The sequence below is a fragment of the Rhipicephalus microplus genome, chromosome 9, assembly GCF_043290135.1.
Source record: "Rhipicephalus microplus isolate Deutch F79 chromosome 9, USDA_Rmic, whole genome shotgun sequence".
Taxonomy (NCBI): domain Eukaryota; kingdom Metazoa; phylum Arthropoda; class Arachnida; order Ixodida; family Ixodidae; genus Rhipicephalus; species Rhipicephalus microplus.
The window spans coordinates 93,490,948-93,505,374 of NC_134708.1; the positions used below are offsets into that span (position 1 = coordinate 93,490,948).

Below are 14,427 nucleotides of genomic sequence, written 5' to 3' on the forward strand. Positions count from 1 at the left end.
GCGCTATAAAACACCACACGTCAACAACCACTGGTCATCGAGGGTAACTGACTCGATTTCCAGAGAAGGTAAGCGGATGCGAGAAAGAAAGAAAGTTAGACGGGCAGGTTTGTTTAGGAAGTTTGAAGGTATACAGTTGCATCAGCAAGCACGGGACAGACTTGACCGGTAGAAAACGGGAGCGACTTTTGTCCTGCAGTGAGCGCAACCTGGCTGATGATGATTGAATGAGGTATTAGATGTGATAAGATTCGGCTTTCATAGGTTGTCTGTATAAACTTAAGTAGAATAAGCCCAAGCGGTGATCATATGGAACATCACCTGAGTAAAAATGCTCCATTTGGCTGCTGACGTTCTTTCGCATTTTTTACCTATGTATCTCAACTTCACCATTGTATATTTGCAGAATATTCAATACCTGAAGCTAGCCAAGAAATGAAGCAGCGTGTTCTCTAGTTCGCACAGAGGGAGATAATTAATTGAAAGTGAGTTTGGGGACCCTAAAGCTTCGCCTTTAGTAACGCAATAGTAACGTCCTGTGCATAGTGCGTGCTTCGAAAACTTTACGCATGAACCGTTTTGGAATTAGCTATGCTCTCACTATGTGGCATTAAGATAATACACTCTAAAAAACAGCGAGTGAAAGGGGTGTCTTTTTGTCCCACAACATCATTCGTCATCTATATTGCGTTCCATTTTTGCGCTATCGCCCCGAACCCGGTACATTTCGGCCACGATCGACGTGCCCATTATCAGGGTTTCGTTGCATTCTCGATAGGAAAGTGGCTAGCGCCGTGTTTTCAAGAAAGGAAGCGTATGCAAGCCTGATGACGATTACTGTAGTGTCACAAAAAGACACCCTTTTTACTCGATATTTTTAGAGTGTAGGCACAGAAGCGTGTGTGCTATTTGAAGTAAGGTACCGGCTTTCAACGACGAAGCCAATATGATAATCACATATTATGATGCCCGTTGGCAATGACCGCATCACCAAGCATTATTGCTGCAACATTTCATGTTGCATAATGAATGTTACATACAGCTCGCGTGTGTTTGTGAAGCACGAAAGCTACTTAATTTCCTTCTTACTTCATTTTTCAGCAGAGGAAGTTGTTTAAACTATTTTTACTAGCAGACGCGTGACCGTGTCGTAGAACATCCGCATGCCCCGCAAACAACCTGAGTTTGATCCCCACTCAAACCCTTGCAACTCTGATTCGGTCCCCACTCGTTCAGTATGGGCTCCTGTTACACCTTGAAGTATCTGAAGAGGTAAAATTCTCAGTAATCGTCTCACATGGTCATCGCTTTACTACGTTACTGGCAGTGCGAGTGCAATGTGAAACGTTGCACGGAGGCGTCTGAAACATTTTGTGGCATTTGAGAGAGCAATATCGGATCTGCTGGACACAAACACTAGTAACAAATGTGATACACAGTTGTTATACATGCAGACGCTTCAATGTTAGCCCAGGCACCGTTCCGGCTGCTCCTATAGCACGTCATTCCTTAACACCGACGAATCCATTCGAAGCCTAAGAAGTTGACTTCGTAAAAAGACTATTTCTTGTGATTACAGCCGGGGCCGCGAAGAGCGAACGGTAAATAGCGCTTTTCGTATGTTCACATCACGAGCAGTTCATAAATTGGTTTTAAAAATGACCTCAGAAGCCTTCCTCGTGTTTTTGCGACGATTTGTAGCATGAAAAGGTCTACCTCACGTGATTTATTCAGGTAATGCAAGAACGTCTAAAAGACGTCAAGAGACTTGGAGAAGCTCTGTCAGATGGTTTCACAAAACGACGTATTGTCACACTTTGGTCAGAAGAGGGCCACCTGGATTTTTATTCTTCCCAGCGCTCCATGGAGGGGGGTGGCGAATGGGGGAGCGTTTGGTTTGCACTATAAAGCTTCCACTGAGAGAGGTTCTCGGCAAAGCTCGAAGTAACATTTAGTGGCTGACCGCTGTGCTATCGGAAATAGAGGTGGTTGTGAACTCGAGACCTTTCACCTATATTGAGTCGGATAGCAAGCAACCTCAATAGTTAACCCCAGGTGACGTTACTATTGGAAGGAGACTTACGGCGATACCACCCGGTGGCTGGGATATGCCAATGAATCAGACGCGCATGGAAGCGATACGATGGCAGGCACATAAAAATAGCTAACTAAAACTTTTGCAACTGGTGAACAAAAATATTCCTGTTCAAACTTGATCAGCACATTTTATGAGTAGCAGTCTCATAAAAGAAGTTAAAGCAGGCGACATCGTCATAGTCCCTGCTGAAAACTTACTCAAACAAATATCAAAACTTGCAACGGTTCTAGAACTGTACAGAGGGGCTGATAGTAATGTCAGTTTTTGAAAGATTCAACAACAGCGAGGAAATGTTACCACAAGGCCTTTAGAAAAATTCATTCGCTGGAGCTAAACGAGTCACTTGGTGGCCGGGAGTATGTTTGGTCAAGTGCACCGCCAGGTTGAACCGAGGGTAACAAGCGCCTCCTTCTACGACAACTTCCACGCTAATGGGCATGTGCAGCCAGGAATAGACCAAGATGGTTTGAAACAATTATCGTTTGGGATGTTTTAGCCTCGCTTCGTGGCAGTGAACTACATGTGACTTTAAACAAACGCATTACGAAACTAATCAATAACCTTAATGTTTGTTCTTCTAGTGGTCTTGGAAACATAAATTCAAATTCGGAAAAAATAAGATTTAGACGTCCTCCCACATGTTGCTTCACATCTTCAGACAGCTTTTGTCTTGTGGTCAGCTTCCCATGAACTAGAAAATCGCAAAAGATATTGGTTTATTTTAAGCAGGGTGTAAAGTTCAAGTTGAAAATTATCGCCCTGTCTCGTTAACCTCTATCAACTTCAAGTTGCCAGATCGTATCATCCTTATTCACATTCACAATCATCGTGAATCAAACAATTTTTAGCCCCACCCAGTATGGCGTCATAAAAAGTTTCTCTTGCGATACGCAGCATTTATAAATCACGACAAACCTACACACTAGCTTGGACATGAACCCGCAGACAGATTGCGTTGTCTTAGGTTTTTAGAAGGCCTTCGACCTTGTCGCAAACTGCGTCTGACTAACGAACTTTCTGCCCTTGTTTTAGATACTTTAAGGCTATCTTGGCTCTAAAACTTTCCTTCGTTTTGTCAACAACTAACATTATCAATTGCTTTTTATTCCCACCTCGCATACGTCAGTTCAGCAGTACCCTGGAGTAGTGTCATTGGCCTTCTATTTTTCATAATTTTTGGTAATAACTGATGGAGCACGATTTCATACCGTATACGCTTGTTAGCACATGACTGTGTCATTCTTCAAAGTATAACATCTTTTGTTGATCCTGTTGCCCTTCAAAGTTTCCAAGACCTTCTTAGCAGTTGGTGTAGCAAGTGGCAAAAGAGTTTGGATATTAGAATTATATGGTTATTGCCATCAGTGTCGGAGATTTTTCGATACAAACCAATGCTCGCGAGGTTAAAGAAATTCACGGGTAAAACTTGAGCGTGCAGTCTCTCCGAAGCCCCGCTTTATCAAATTCGAAGCAAGATCGTTCTCGAGAATAGCCTTTCTCTCAGTCAAGAATAATTCATGCTGGCGTGGAAGCACTTTCCAAGCCAAAAACTAGATATCTGTATTATTACAAAGGTACGGAGAACGCTATTGAATGTCCTTCTCAATCACGTCCTTGTACAGCTCCTATGTTCTTTGTGTTGGTATCAATAGCTTTTTCTTTTATGAGCTTCATGCATACTCTTGCATTGAGTAGCCTGCACGGGAGCTTACCATGAAGTGTGATAAATGTCGCGTTCCTCTAGGTATCAGGCAACGTTGTTCAAAATGGCGTGTTCGGCCACCCAATTCTTGAAGGAGGTCAAGAAGATGGGCCAGAAATTTTTGAGGCTGAGAAGTTTGCTCGGTTTAAGAATAAAAATTAGGGTGGCTGTCTTCCACATCGTCGGGACACTTCACTCTTTCACGGCTGGTTAAAGACATTCATGAAGTACTTTATCGACTTGTCATTTATGTTTATGAAAGCCATGTTCGATATCTCATCTGGACTCGGGGCCAACTTGCCATTAAAACCAGGCCTCATCCCCTGGCTTTTCAATTCCACGTGCAGTTCGGGGTTAGCGCCCCGTCCCTAGACAGGGACTAGAGGCTGTGGGCCGGAGGCAATCTTCAAGCGCTTCCCAAACAGTTCTGTCATCACCTGTATGTCTTAAGATTTTCGCCAGATTCATGAAATATGCGAGTCAGCGTATACCTCTGGTTTGATTTGGTGTTAGTGTCATCCAAAAGATGCTTTAGAAGGTTCAAAAGACCTGCCCTAAGTAAAATTGAAAATCTTGTCCCTTTGCTGTCCATAGAGGACCTATTGTGTTCTTCAATGCAGCTGTTGATGTCGGCAATCTTGCTTAGCCTGTGATTGAAGCGCTGCCCTTCCCACCTGACTAGGAGGGACTGTTTGGCTTCAAGGAGATGAACCAGTCTGCTGTGCATCTTTTTTACAGGCAAGTTCGTAGTGACCTCCTTAGTGGTAGACCTGATGTCCTCCTCTCTTATCTTCCCCGTCTAGCGTTCAAGGTCACGTTTCTTCTCACTTTCAGACCTCTCCTTTTTTAGTTTGGTAAACTTGTCCCAGATAGTCTCTCCGAACTTGAATTGTCTAGTCCGTTCAACTGGAGGGACAGTGGCCAGAAGGTAGCGGTCGCTTCCTAAATCCACATGGAAGTTAGACCACTTGGCTTACACAAGACTTTGAACAACGAGCATGTGCCAAAAAACTTTGTGCGGCGCATCAATAAACAATCGATTTCAGAAAGGGTGTTTCTCACAAAGTATATGTAATTGTCACTACACACAATTAGAACTAAAAACGAAAATTGTGAGAGTCAGCCGAACGATTGGCGGTGAAGTGACAGCAGCAAGCCAAAGAAACTGAGCTTTTACAACAGGAGAATACTAGAAAATGGCAAGATCAATGGCTGCTGTGAAGAAGCATGAAGTAATACAAGGCTTACGCAGGCAGCAAAGCACCCGTCAATCTTTGGAAGCTGAAAAGACGTTATTTAGCCGTGAGGTTATATCTTTGGAGTATGGATATCTGCATGGTGTCATAGTTTCTGCGGACGTCTGTGGTTTAACTCATACATATTTGAGCTAAGAGTCAACATTGAAACACCCGCAATCCTAGCATTGCTATAGAAGCATCCAGAAAGCAACCTACAAACAACCCGCTTCATCTAGCTAATGTATAGAAATAATCTAGAAGGAACCTGGCTATTCGTATAAATCATCAAGTATCGATACTTTAAAATTTAGGTGACTTATTTCAAGCTTCGTCAATTGTTTGTCTAATAGTTTGTTTTCTATCTAGCACTTTTAAGGATATCATCATCCAAAGTAGCTCCTCAGTGGGATCTTCAATACATGTGCAGAGAGATATTACCTGGGCTCAATACGCCAGTTGTTAGAAGTCGACAGGCCACTCTGTATTCCAGCATGTGATCCATATTGCCACGTTTTATTTCTCAAGTTTTGTTATCGCCCAAATACACTACACAATTCTCATTGCAAACCGCGCCTGCAGTTTTCTAGAAGCTTTAGGACTGTAGTAGATCATTTTGATAAGATCACGCCCACTCTGCGAACTGTACAGATTATTCTGGAACCTACGTCACCACCTGCGATAATGCTAGAACATTCGATGGCAAGAGTAATAATGCTGACGCACTTCGCCGCTTGTCAGTAGTTGATCGAAGGCTGACGCTCCGTTCGCTTCTATCTGTGCAAGACTGCTACTGTAATCAGACTGTCCGTTAACCGGGCACATATTCGCCCAAATAAACAGTTCGATCCCACCATAAAGTCTCCTGTCTTTGGCCACGTCACGACCCCGTGACAATATTCGAAAGACAAACTGTGGCCACCAAGGACAGGTTATTTTTGAAGCAAGTGCTTCGGTGCAAGATCTTTTTATTGTTAGCAAGTTCTAATGGATGTCGTAAGTGTAGGTCGGCTAGTGAACAACGAAGTTACCAACTACAGGCTCGTGTGGCGAACCTTGAAGAGAGTGCACACGTACCTCAAAGGGACAAAAGCTTCATAATTGAGTGAAATTCACGTGTAATTGTTGATACAAGTCTAGAAAAAGAACTTGTCCAGGCTGTCTGTCAACCAAAGTGGCTTCTAAAAGATTGCGTATATTTTTGCGGCATTGTGCTACAAGAAAGTTCTGTAGATTTTTCTTTCGGTGTTCCCTGTACAGCATTGATGAAGAAACTTCCGTGACGCATGAACGATTCTGCAGTCAAGTAATTTTTAAGAACTTGGAGTGCTATAAATTCTTGACAGTTGATTAAGACAATACTGCGATTACAACAATGCAATACATCTGCGTCATGGACTTTTATAATAGACATGAAAGTATCACGACCATGCTTTGTGCTCAAAAATCTGTCGACCAAAATAGGATTCATGTCAGTCGTGCGGAAGCATTGAACAGTGAACTGGAGCGCTATGCAAACAGAGTTGATCGCTGCCATACTGACCCTTTTTTTCACTAATACTTTGATTCATACGGCTGGTACGAATGTGAAACAGGTCAGTTATTATGTTTTGGGTCATTTAGACACCTTCTGATGTTTTGACGCACGAAATAATACTATCAATATCCTAGGCAGGCTCTACGGTATCCATACATCTTTGCGTTTTACAGATCAATATCGGTTTTTCATTGGCGAGACTTTGCAGGTGCACATGATGGGTATGATTCGTGCGATACATAACAACTTTTACCTGGTAGACATGCCACACGTATGCCAATACTTCGTGAAGTAGAGGTTTCTTTATGTAAGGTATTCATGACTATACCAATGAGATTTGAGCGAAGGCAAGAACGTTTTCAAGACTAGTGAAATTCAAATGAACCTGATTATATTGAATAATGACTACAGCAATAAGATAAGGCAGTATTTAGTAACAATAATTAGCGCATTTTAGTGTACACTTGGAAGTGTTTTCTGTTCGTGTTAACAGAAAAAGAGCTTTATTGAAAACTTTGCAGATGCTATGTACCGTGGCATTAATTGTGCTGCGAATCACGAAAAGAGAAGGTGACCATGTCGGAATTATTTTGTTGGTGAAAGCTTACAAAATCACAATAAACGTTTGTACAAATGTCATGTGCACAGGCATGTATGGGGAACAATCATGCAGCAAATAATAACCTGCTATTTTATAGTGGCGTCCCCCCGGCCTTTCTTTCCCTCTCTCTCTCTTAAAGTTGCGTAATGATGCCAATAGCAGCCTGAATAATACAAACACCAGAAGCTACAAGCTCTAATGTGGCGTTTACGCTTGCGCGAATGCTTTGTGCGTTATGCTGTGTGTCATTATTTCTGTGTATACACAAACTGCAATGGATGGCACTGGTACCGTTTACGCTAATGGGAAATGATGCCGTCATCATTTTAGTACTTGTGTATTGTTTTTTGAACAATGGGCCACACTGCGACTATAATTGACGTCTCACTGACCTCACGGCTGAATAAGAATTTTTACAAAAGAGCTTCAAGGCTTGACGTGGCTCTGTAGAGGAGTACGTGGCTCCCACGCAGAATGCTTGGCTTTGATTCCTCCTCGGACAATAACGTGTGTTGTGTTCTTACGATTCCCAGAGTGAATTCAGCCGAAGTTGTTTTCCTGAACACCAATGTATTTAAATTACCATTGTTTCTTTTCGTCGTTCCACGATAGGTATAAACTGTCGAACACATGTAGCGCATACCCACATACCAGGGCCAGTGGTAAACGGGTATGTGCATCAAGTCTCTCGAGTACAGGGTTTGACGTAGCACAGTGGTGGAGCATCATCCGCTGTTAGAATGTCAGAGGTGTCGTTTCATCCACTTCCATCTCTTGACCACTAGCAACAGACGGCGGGTGCTGACTGACGCTCCCAAGTAGAACTGCACATATTTGCCTTACAAGTGAACGAAGGGATGACCGCCACCGTAGCGCAGTGGTAAGCAATAAAATTACTTCTAACATTCTCCATCCTTCTCCTGGCATTACCATTTTTTAGTTCTCACTAATTATGTGTCAAACAAAAAAAGAGGCATTATGTTTACACTCTGGCTCCAATACATTCAGAGGCTCTCGTTCCGCCAGTTTTCATGCCTTCCGGTGGTATCCGAGGGATCGTTAGTCAGCTGACAGCTCGTAAAAGGATTACATGTTACGTGACGCCAACAAGCAAATATGCGTTCCACACTCACCGCAATGGCAGCAGGCGGCGTGCACTGACTGATGCTCTCAAGCTGAACTGCACATTAATGCACTATAAAGTGGAAGTAGGGATGATTTCCACCGTAGCCCAGTGGTAAAGCAATTTTCTCTGTATTAAGAGGTCGCCGATTTGGATCCTGCTAGTCGCAAGTTAATTTTTCATCCACTTTTGGTTGTTAAAATTTACTTTTGATAAAATCCACTTCTCTTCTAATAAAATACTTCATATAAAATCCACGTAAGCACAAGAGAAGAAACTACTACATTTCCAACCCAAACATGGCACCATCGCTTCAGCATCACTTCATTTTCTTCATATTCTGCAATCTGTCCTCCCGTACGTGGATTTTTTTCTCTCAATCAGCTGGCTTCAACAACACGTAACTTAATTGCTCTGGAGGGAGGAGGTGAAGAAAAGGGTTGACACCTGGAAACTAAGCAGGTGGAAAGAGAAAAGTGTGCCCTTGCTAAGAAGGTTGACAGTGTCTTTGAGAAAATGTCTTCATCAATGGCATACGAGTTAATGGCGGTTGAAAAGTACTCCCTTATCTGGGACATTACCGCGCAATAATCTTTAGATGCCGTGCCGAACTACCTTGCGGCATATAGAAGTTTGCATCGAGTTGACGAAAACAAGGTTGGTCACAGTGTCCAATGCCATGAGTTAGCGCTTCTGTACCTTCAAAGCATTGGTGTCATTCACGGTCTCATTGGGCGTCAAACGGACGTGTATCTTGTTGACTGTAACTTTCCTGTGCCCTTGCTTCAACAACTCAGTCGTGTTCTTCTATGCGCGTCAATTGTGTTTATGGTGCTTGAACTTTGCGAAGTCCTCAACACCGAGTACATTACTGTACGACTATCTGGGATTGCAGGCTCTTTCACTTTCGTCTGTCTGGATTCTACACATGACTCTGCATGTCCAGTTTATGCGCATGCAGATTCAACAGAACGTCCCCACGATATTGCACCTCTGGTGACGGCTTCTGGAGGTTGGGCTCAGCGCATGTCAGAACAGGTAACGGCAAGCGCTGCATCTTGATAGATTTGACAACACCGTGGAATTTTTCGTCGCACTGCTCAACATGTACTAGATTTACGTCTGTGAGCTTTGCCTTCAGCATCTTAGTGTCTTCAGTCACTGTCATCCCAATAGCTTTAGTGGCTCATCTTACCTGGTTCACTCAGAACCCTCTCCGTGGACGTGGTCCTGAGAAATTTTGATTGACTCAATCGATGTCGGACTCTGGAGTTTTGCAGACATGCGGCGCTACCTGTCGACGCCGGTACGAGTACTGCAAATCCCGACTCTATTGCACGGTTTTCTGCGCAACTACAGCGTACAAATTAACGATTCAGCTAAATGTTTAGTGTATTTGCGCACTGAACACTTAGAAAAAAAATGCCTGGTCTGTGCGGAAGGCGCAGCACAGTCACAGTGAAAGCTACATTTGCGGCCTTTTAGAGTCTTTTCTAAGCACTAATTGGGTAACTGCTGCAGGCACACTTGCTGGGTACCCACTACGGCATTATTAATAATGATTTTTGGTAGTGGACCAGCATTTGCTATGCTGATTTTCGTCATTTTTCCGAGAAGCGCTGTATCTGCTAAACACCTGCAAATATTTTTCCCTAATTGTTAATGCAGTAGCTGAAAATACGATAAACTATTTTTCAAGTGGGAATGTGCCACAGTTATTAGATGATCTAAAAACGTCAGGCCTGCGTGGAAGCCACCGCACTTTTCGCACCTGCACTTCACATGAAATAATAATTGTATCCCACGCGTAAATTGAAAGTCTTGATAACAAAATTACGTTTCCGTGTACCACCTCTTAATTTCTACCTAAACAGGTCTGGTCTGGTGCCATCCCCTCTGTGCTCAAGCTGTAACGAACCTGAACATACCGACCATTTTCTTATCACATGTCATCGTTTCAAAAATCAAAGAAAAAACTGCTTCGAAATTTTATTCAGAAAACTAGGAATATCACTTCATACTTCAAATATTTTGTCTTTTGGGGCCACTTCATTGGAACACAGCGACTGCAACATCTGCTAGGCTCTCTGCGAATTCAAATATAACACAAGAAGATTACCTTGCTGAGTCAGCGATCAGCTCTCGATTTTTACTCGCCACACTACCACTTAATTTTTAGCTGATACACTGCAATAATTCAGCCTTCAGGAAAATTTCATATAACGATTCTTCCTCAGATAATCAACAAATTCTATTATTTCTTTCTCCCTTTTTTCCCTTTTTTTACATTGCGCCAAAATAATTTCACAGTCAAAACACTGTAATCATATTCCGCTAGTCTAGAAAACCTAAAGGTATTGACTTGCATTAACCACCGGCTTCTTGGCCAATCCCCCTTAGTGGGTGAGAGCCAGAAAAGAAAGGAACAAGCAAGCAAGCAAGCAAGCCACAGAACAGTCACAGCAAAAGTTGGCCTACCAGAATCTTTCAAAACACTCATTGGGCAACCACTTCAAGCACATTTGCTTGATACCCACAAGGACATTATTATTAAAATTGTTTGGGTAGTAGGCTGGCATTCGCTATGCTATTTTCGTCATTATTCTGAGAAACATTGTGTCCGCTAAACACTTGCAAGTAATTTTTCGCCAATTCTTCATGCAGTGGCTGACGACGATGAAGAATTATGGCTGAGGTGGGTATGGGCCACAGTTAATAGGAGAAAAAGAACAAGCTTTTGCATTGAGCTGGAACATTGGACGACCTACTGGTTACGCTATTCGCAATTTGCGATGAATGGTTGTTGATTAGCTGTCTTAAAACACTTCATTAGTCGTAATAACACGATTGCTTTCTCGACATCAAACCTGCCCAAGGCAAGCCTGCCAGTAGGTCCAAAGCAGTGGTGTGGCTCACTCGTAGAATACTGGGCTGGCAAATAGTGGACCCTGGTTCGAGTCCAACTGTGTCATTGGTGCTATTTTCTTTCCTCGTTTCGCGTGATGCGGTTACGGACACTGGTGGCGGCGGCGGATAACTGCGCGTGACTCGAGTAGTGATCTCATAATAGCTTTCGCTGTAAAGCAAGCTTTTGCAATCGGTTGCAGTGTTGGCCTTCTGTGACGCCTCGTTATTTGACGTTGAACCTCGTTGTGTGACGCTATTCGCATTGTGTTACGTCTCCTTGTTCTTTTGCTGTTCTAAAACACTTTATCACTCAATTCACAAAGATTATTTTCCCAACATCAAGCCTGCTAAAGCGAATTTGCGAACGAGTCTCAAGTACCGGCGTGACTCGGTCATTCTGCTTTCGGCCACTGTAGTGAACAGACTCAGGATGCAGGGCTCCAATGGAGCGGCTACAGCGGCCCTTGAGGGCCACTGTAACAGGTCAACTGAAGAGTACCAAGTGATTCAGCCTCATCTGCCAACAGGACGCATTGCCTTACATACAGTGTTTTTGCACGGATACGTGCGAGGGAGACTCTATAAGGTTGAAGACCTTAGAGACGCGTTGGGTTCTACTGGACTGCTAACGGACGTCATGACACTCGGAGCGTACCAGATTGATCACGTCTGGGTGGTTACACTGAACGGAGAAGACGTGACGAACAAACTGCTGTCCTTCAAGGAACGTCAGGTGAAAAGGCACCGGTGTCTAATTGTTAATTCTCAGAACCGGCAGATAAAACTGCGGCTTCACTGGCTACTTTATGGAGTCGCCGATGAGGATGTGCGACGGCGTTCGCATCCTTCAGCAATGTTGTCGAAGTGAATCGAGAGCGCTGGAGAGTCGAAGGAGTCAGCAACAAAAGGTTGACGACCAGAACTGTGCTACTCAAGTTAAAGAGTGGTGTTACGGTGGAGGATTTTTTCCATACCAAGTACACGTTGCATGGGGAATTGGCCCTAGTCGTGGCGCCGGGCAGGCTGTGCGATGCTTGCGGTGCAAAGGGATTGGTCATATATGGCGGGACTGCAGGCTGCCAAGGTTTTCAATTTATCGGCGATTTAATCATCAAGACGCTGAGTGCGTTCAGTCATACGCAGCTGTTCCGAGCGCTGCAACGTGTGATGAGACCGGAGTACAGACCACGGACGCCGCTGAGGCGGAAGACGTGGTGACGCGGGCAGGAGGCGCGCCTAGTTCTCTGGATGAACGCGGGCCGGCTTTCCCTGATGAGTACGATGCAGCGACTCGACTCAGAAGAAAGAAACGGGTACTGCGGGCACCAGCCAAGATAATTTCAACTGAAGACGCACAAAGCCAACCAGCGCACATGTCGACGCAAGCGGCAAGCCGCGCACGGAATGACCCACGGGATCAACGCAAGCTCGGTGGACAAGCGTCCGCTGGAGAAATCTGTGGGCATTGCTCACGAGAGAAAAGTTGTGGGACCACAAGCCAAGGTGACACCGGTGCAGCGTTCGGGCCTCAGTGCGAGGTCTAGTCTACATGTGAACCGTCCGTTTGGCACTTCAAGTGACTAGCGGCAAACTGGTGCCGAGCCACTGGACAGTCCTGGAAACGTCTAGCAGTAAGCTAGACGTACACGGTAAGCACCAAGCTCCGGGTCTACCACATCTGTTTTTTAGTATGTAACGATGTCTAATCACATAGCACTGAGCTTGGCAAGCTTAAAGGCCCGAGGCTTCGCCTCCATAAAAAAGCAGGCTTAAGTGTACCGCTTTTACTTGACAAAGATATTGATGCGACACAGCCGGCACAGCCTGTCTGCAAGAAAGAGAAAGACGACGTTGGTGGCTGGTTGTTGATGAACTGTCGCAATCTTGTTCACCTAGCACGGTGCACCGTAACAGGTTACCCGTAACAATATAGACGTGTTAGCCGTACATAAGACAAACCTGGAAGGTGAGGAGGAGACCCGGAGCATGAAGCTGCAGTTTGCCTCAAAATATTATTCTGCATCTAGTCACGCGAATGGAATTTCCGGTGGTTGTGTGCTTTTTGTTAAAAGGTCCGAGATTGATTGTTCAAAGCTACTTCTTTTTTCACTCCGGCAGAATAGTGATTTCTGGTTTCAGTACGGGCGAAATAGAATGGCGCATCATCTGTGTCTATTGCACCGAATGTGGAGGCAGACCGAGAAACTTTTTTTTCGTTAATTAGACAACATTTACTGACACCAAAACAGCTTGTATTATTGGGAGATTTCAATTGTGTATTGAGCGTGAAGGATAGAATTAATAATCGCCGTAGTCGAGATAGAAGTGTTGAAGTGCTCTATGACGTGCTGAATCAATCCAAACTGAATTATGCAGCGGAGTTTCTCAAGGTATGTCGTGAAGTTTTTTTTGGCATATTCAGGGAACCAGTCACGCATGTCTTGATAGGGTATACATGGTTGGAAAGGTGATAGCTAAAAGCACTAGTTACGCAGTCTTACCTGTTTCTTTCTCTGACTATTGTCTTGTACAATGTAACATGGGACTTACAGAAAAGAAACAAATTTAGTACAGATTTATGGAAGTTTAACGCTAACCTCCTTCAGGATGACAACTTCAATAACATTTGTGAGAGCAAATTAAAAATTACGGCATATTCACGGTGTGAATGATGATGAATGGGCGAAGCTCCGGAGGGATTCATCGGTAAACTGTGAATCTTCCGTGTAATTCGCCCAGTCGATCATCATGTAAAGACATGAGAAACGCCGTGTGTGTATATACACAAATCAACTTTTATTTGTTCTTAGACGATGGATGGCTTGCGATGTCCCTTGCCTCGCGCGCGCACATCGGGATTCTGTCTGCGAGCGCGCGCTGCTGCCGCCTTGCGCTCTCTCCGCTGTGCAGCCTTATCCATCCGGCGACTCCGAGCACGCGCCAACAGCGAACGGATTTTATTACAACGCTCCCCCTAGCGTACGTCGCCGCACTAAATCGAACGATTGCCTTCAACCAATGACACGCGCCATATGTGACACCATTCTTCATTTATAAGATCTCGCGTCTTTCATCAACTACAAGTACCGCTTTCTAGTTTATAACATATTGCATCTTTTCATCATCAGCTACAAGTACCACCATCTAGAAAACACTACAAGAACTAAACGAGAGGTGGCTACATACAGGAGACGGTACCGCCATCTAGTGAACACTGCAAGAAC

General features: G+C 44.1%; 1 protein-coding gene across 1 annotated transcript in view; it reads left to right on the top strand.

Annotated features, from left to right (window-relative positions):
- Positions 1 to 6,463: 6,463 nt before the first annotated feature.
- LOC142771407 (uncharacterized) overlaps positions 6,464 to 14,427 on the top strand; it is a 43,660-nt gene continuing 35,696 nt past the window's right edge. Inside the window, exon 1 of the mRNA XM_075872889.1 lies at positions 6,464 to 6,630. Coding sequence (XP_075729004.1) covers positions 6,547 to 6,630 — 84 coding nt within the window. The 5' untranslated portion in view covers positions 6,464 to 6,546. The remainder of the gene's footprint in view (positions 6,631 to 14,427) is intronic.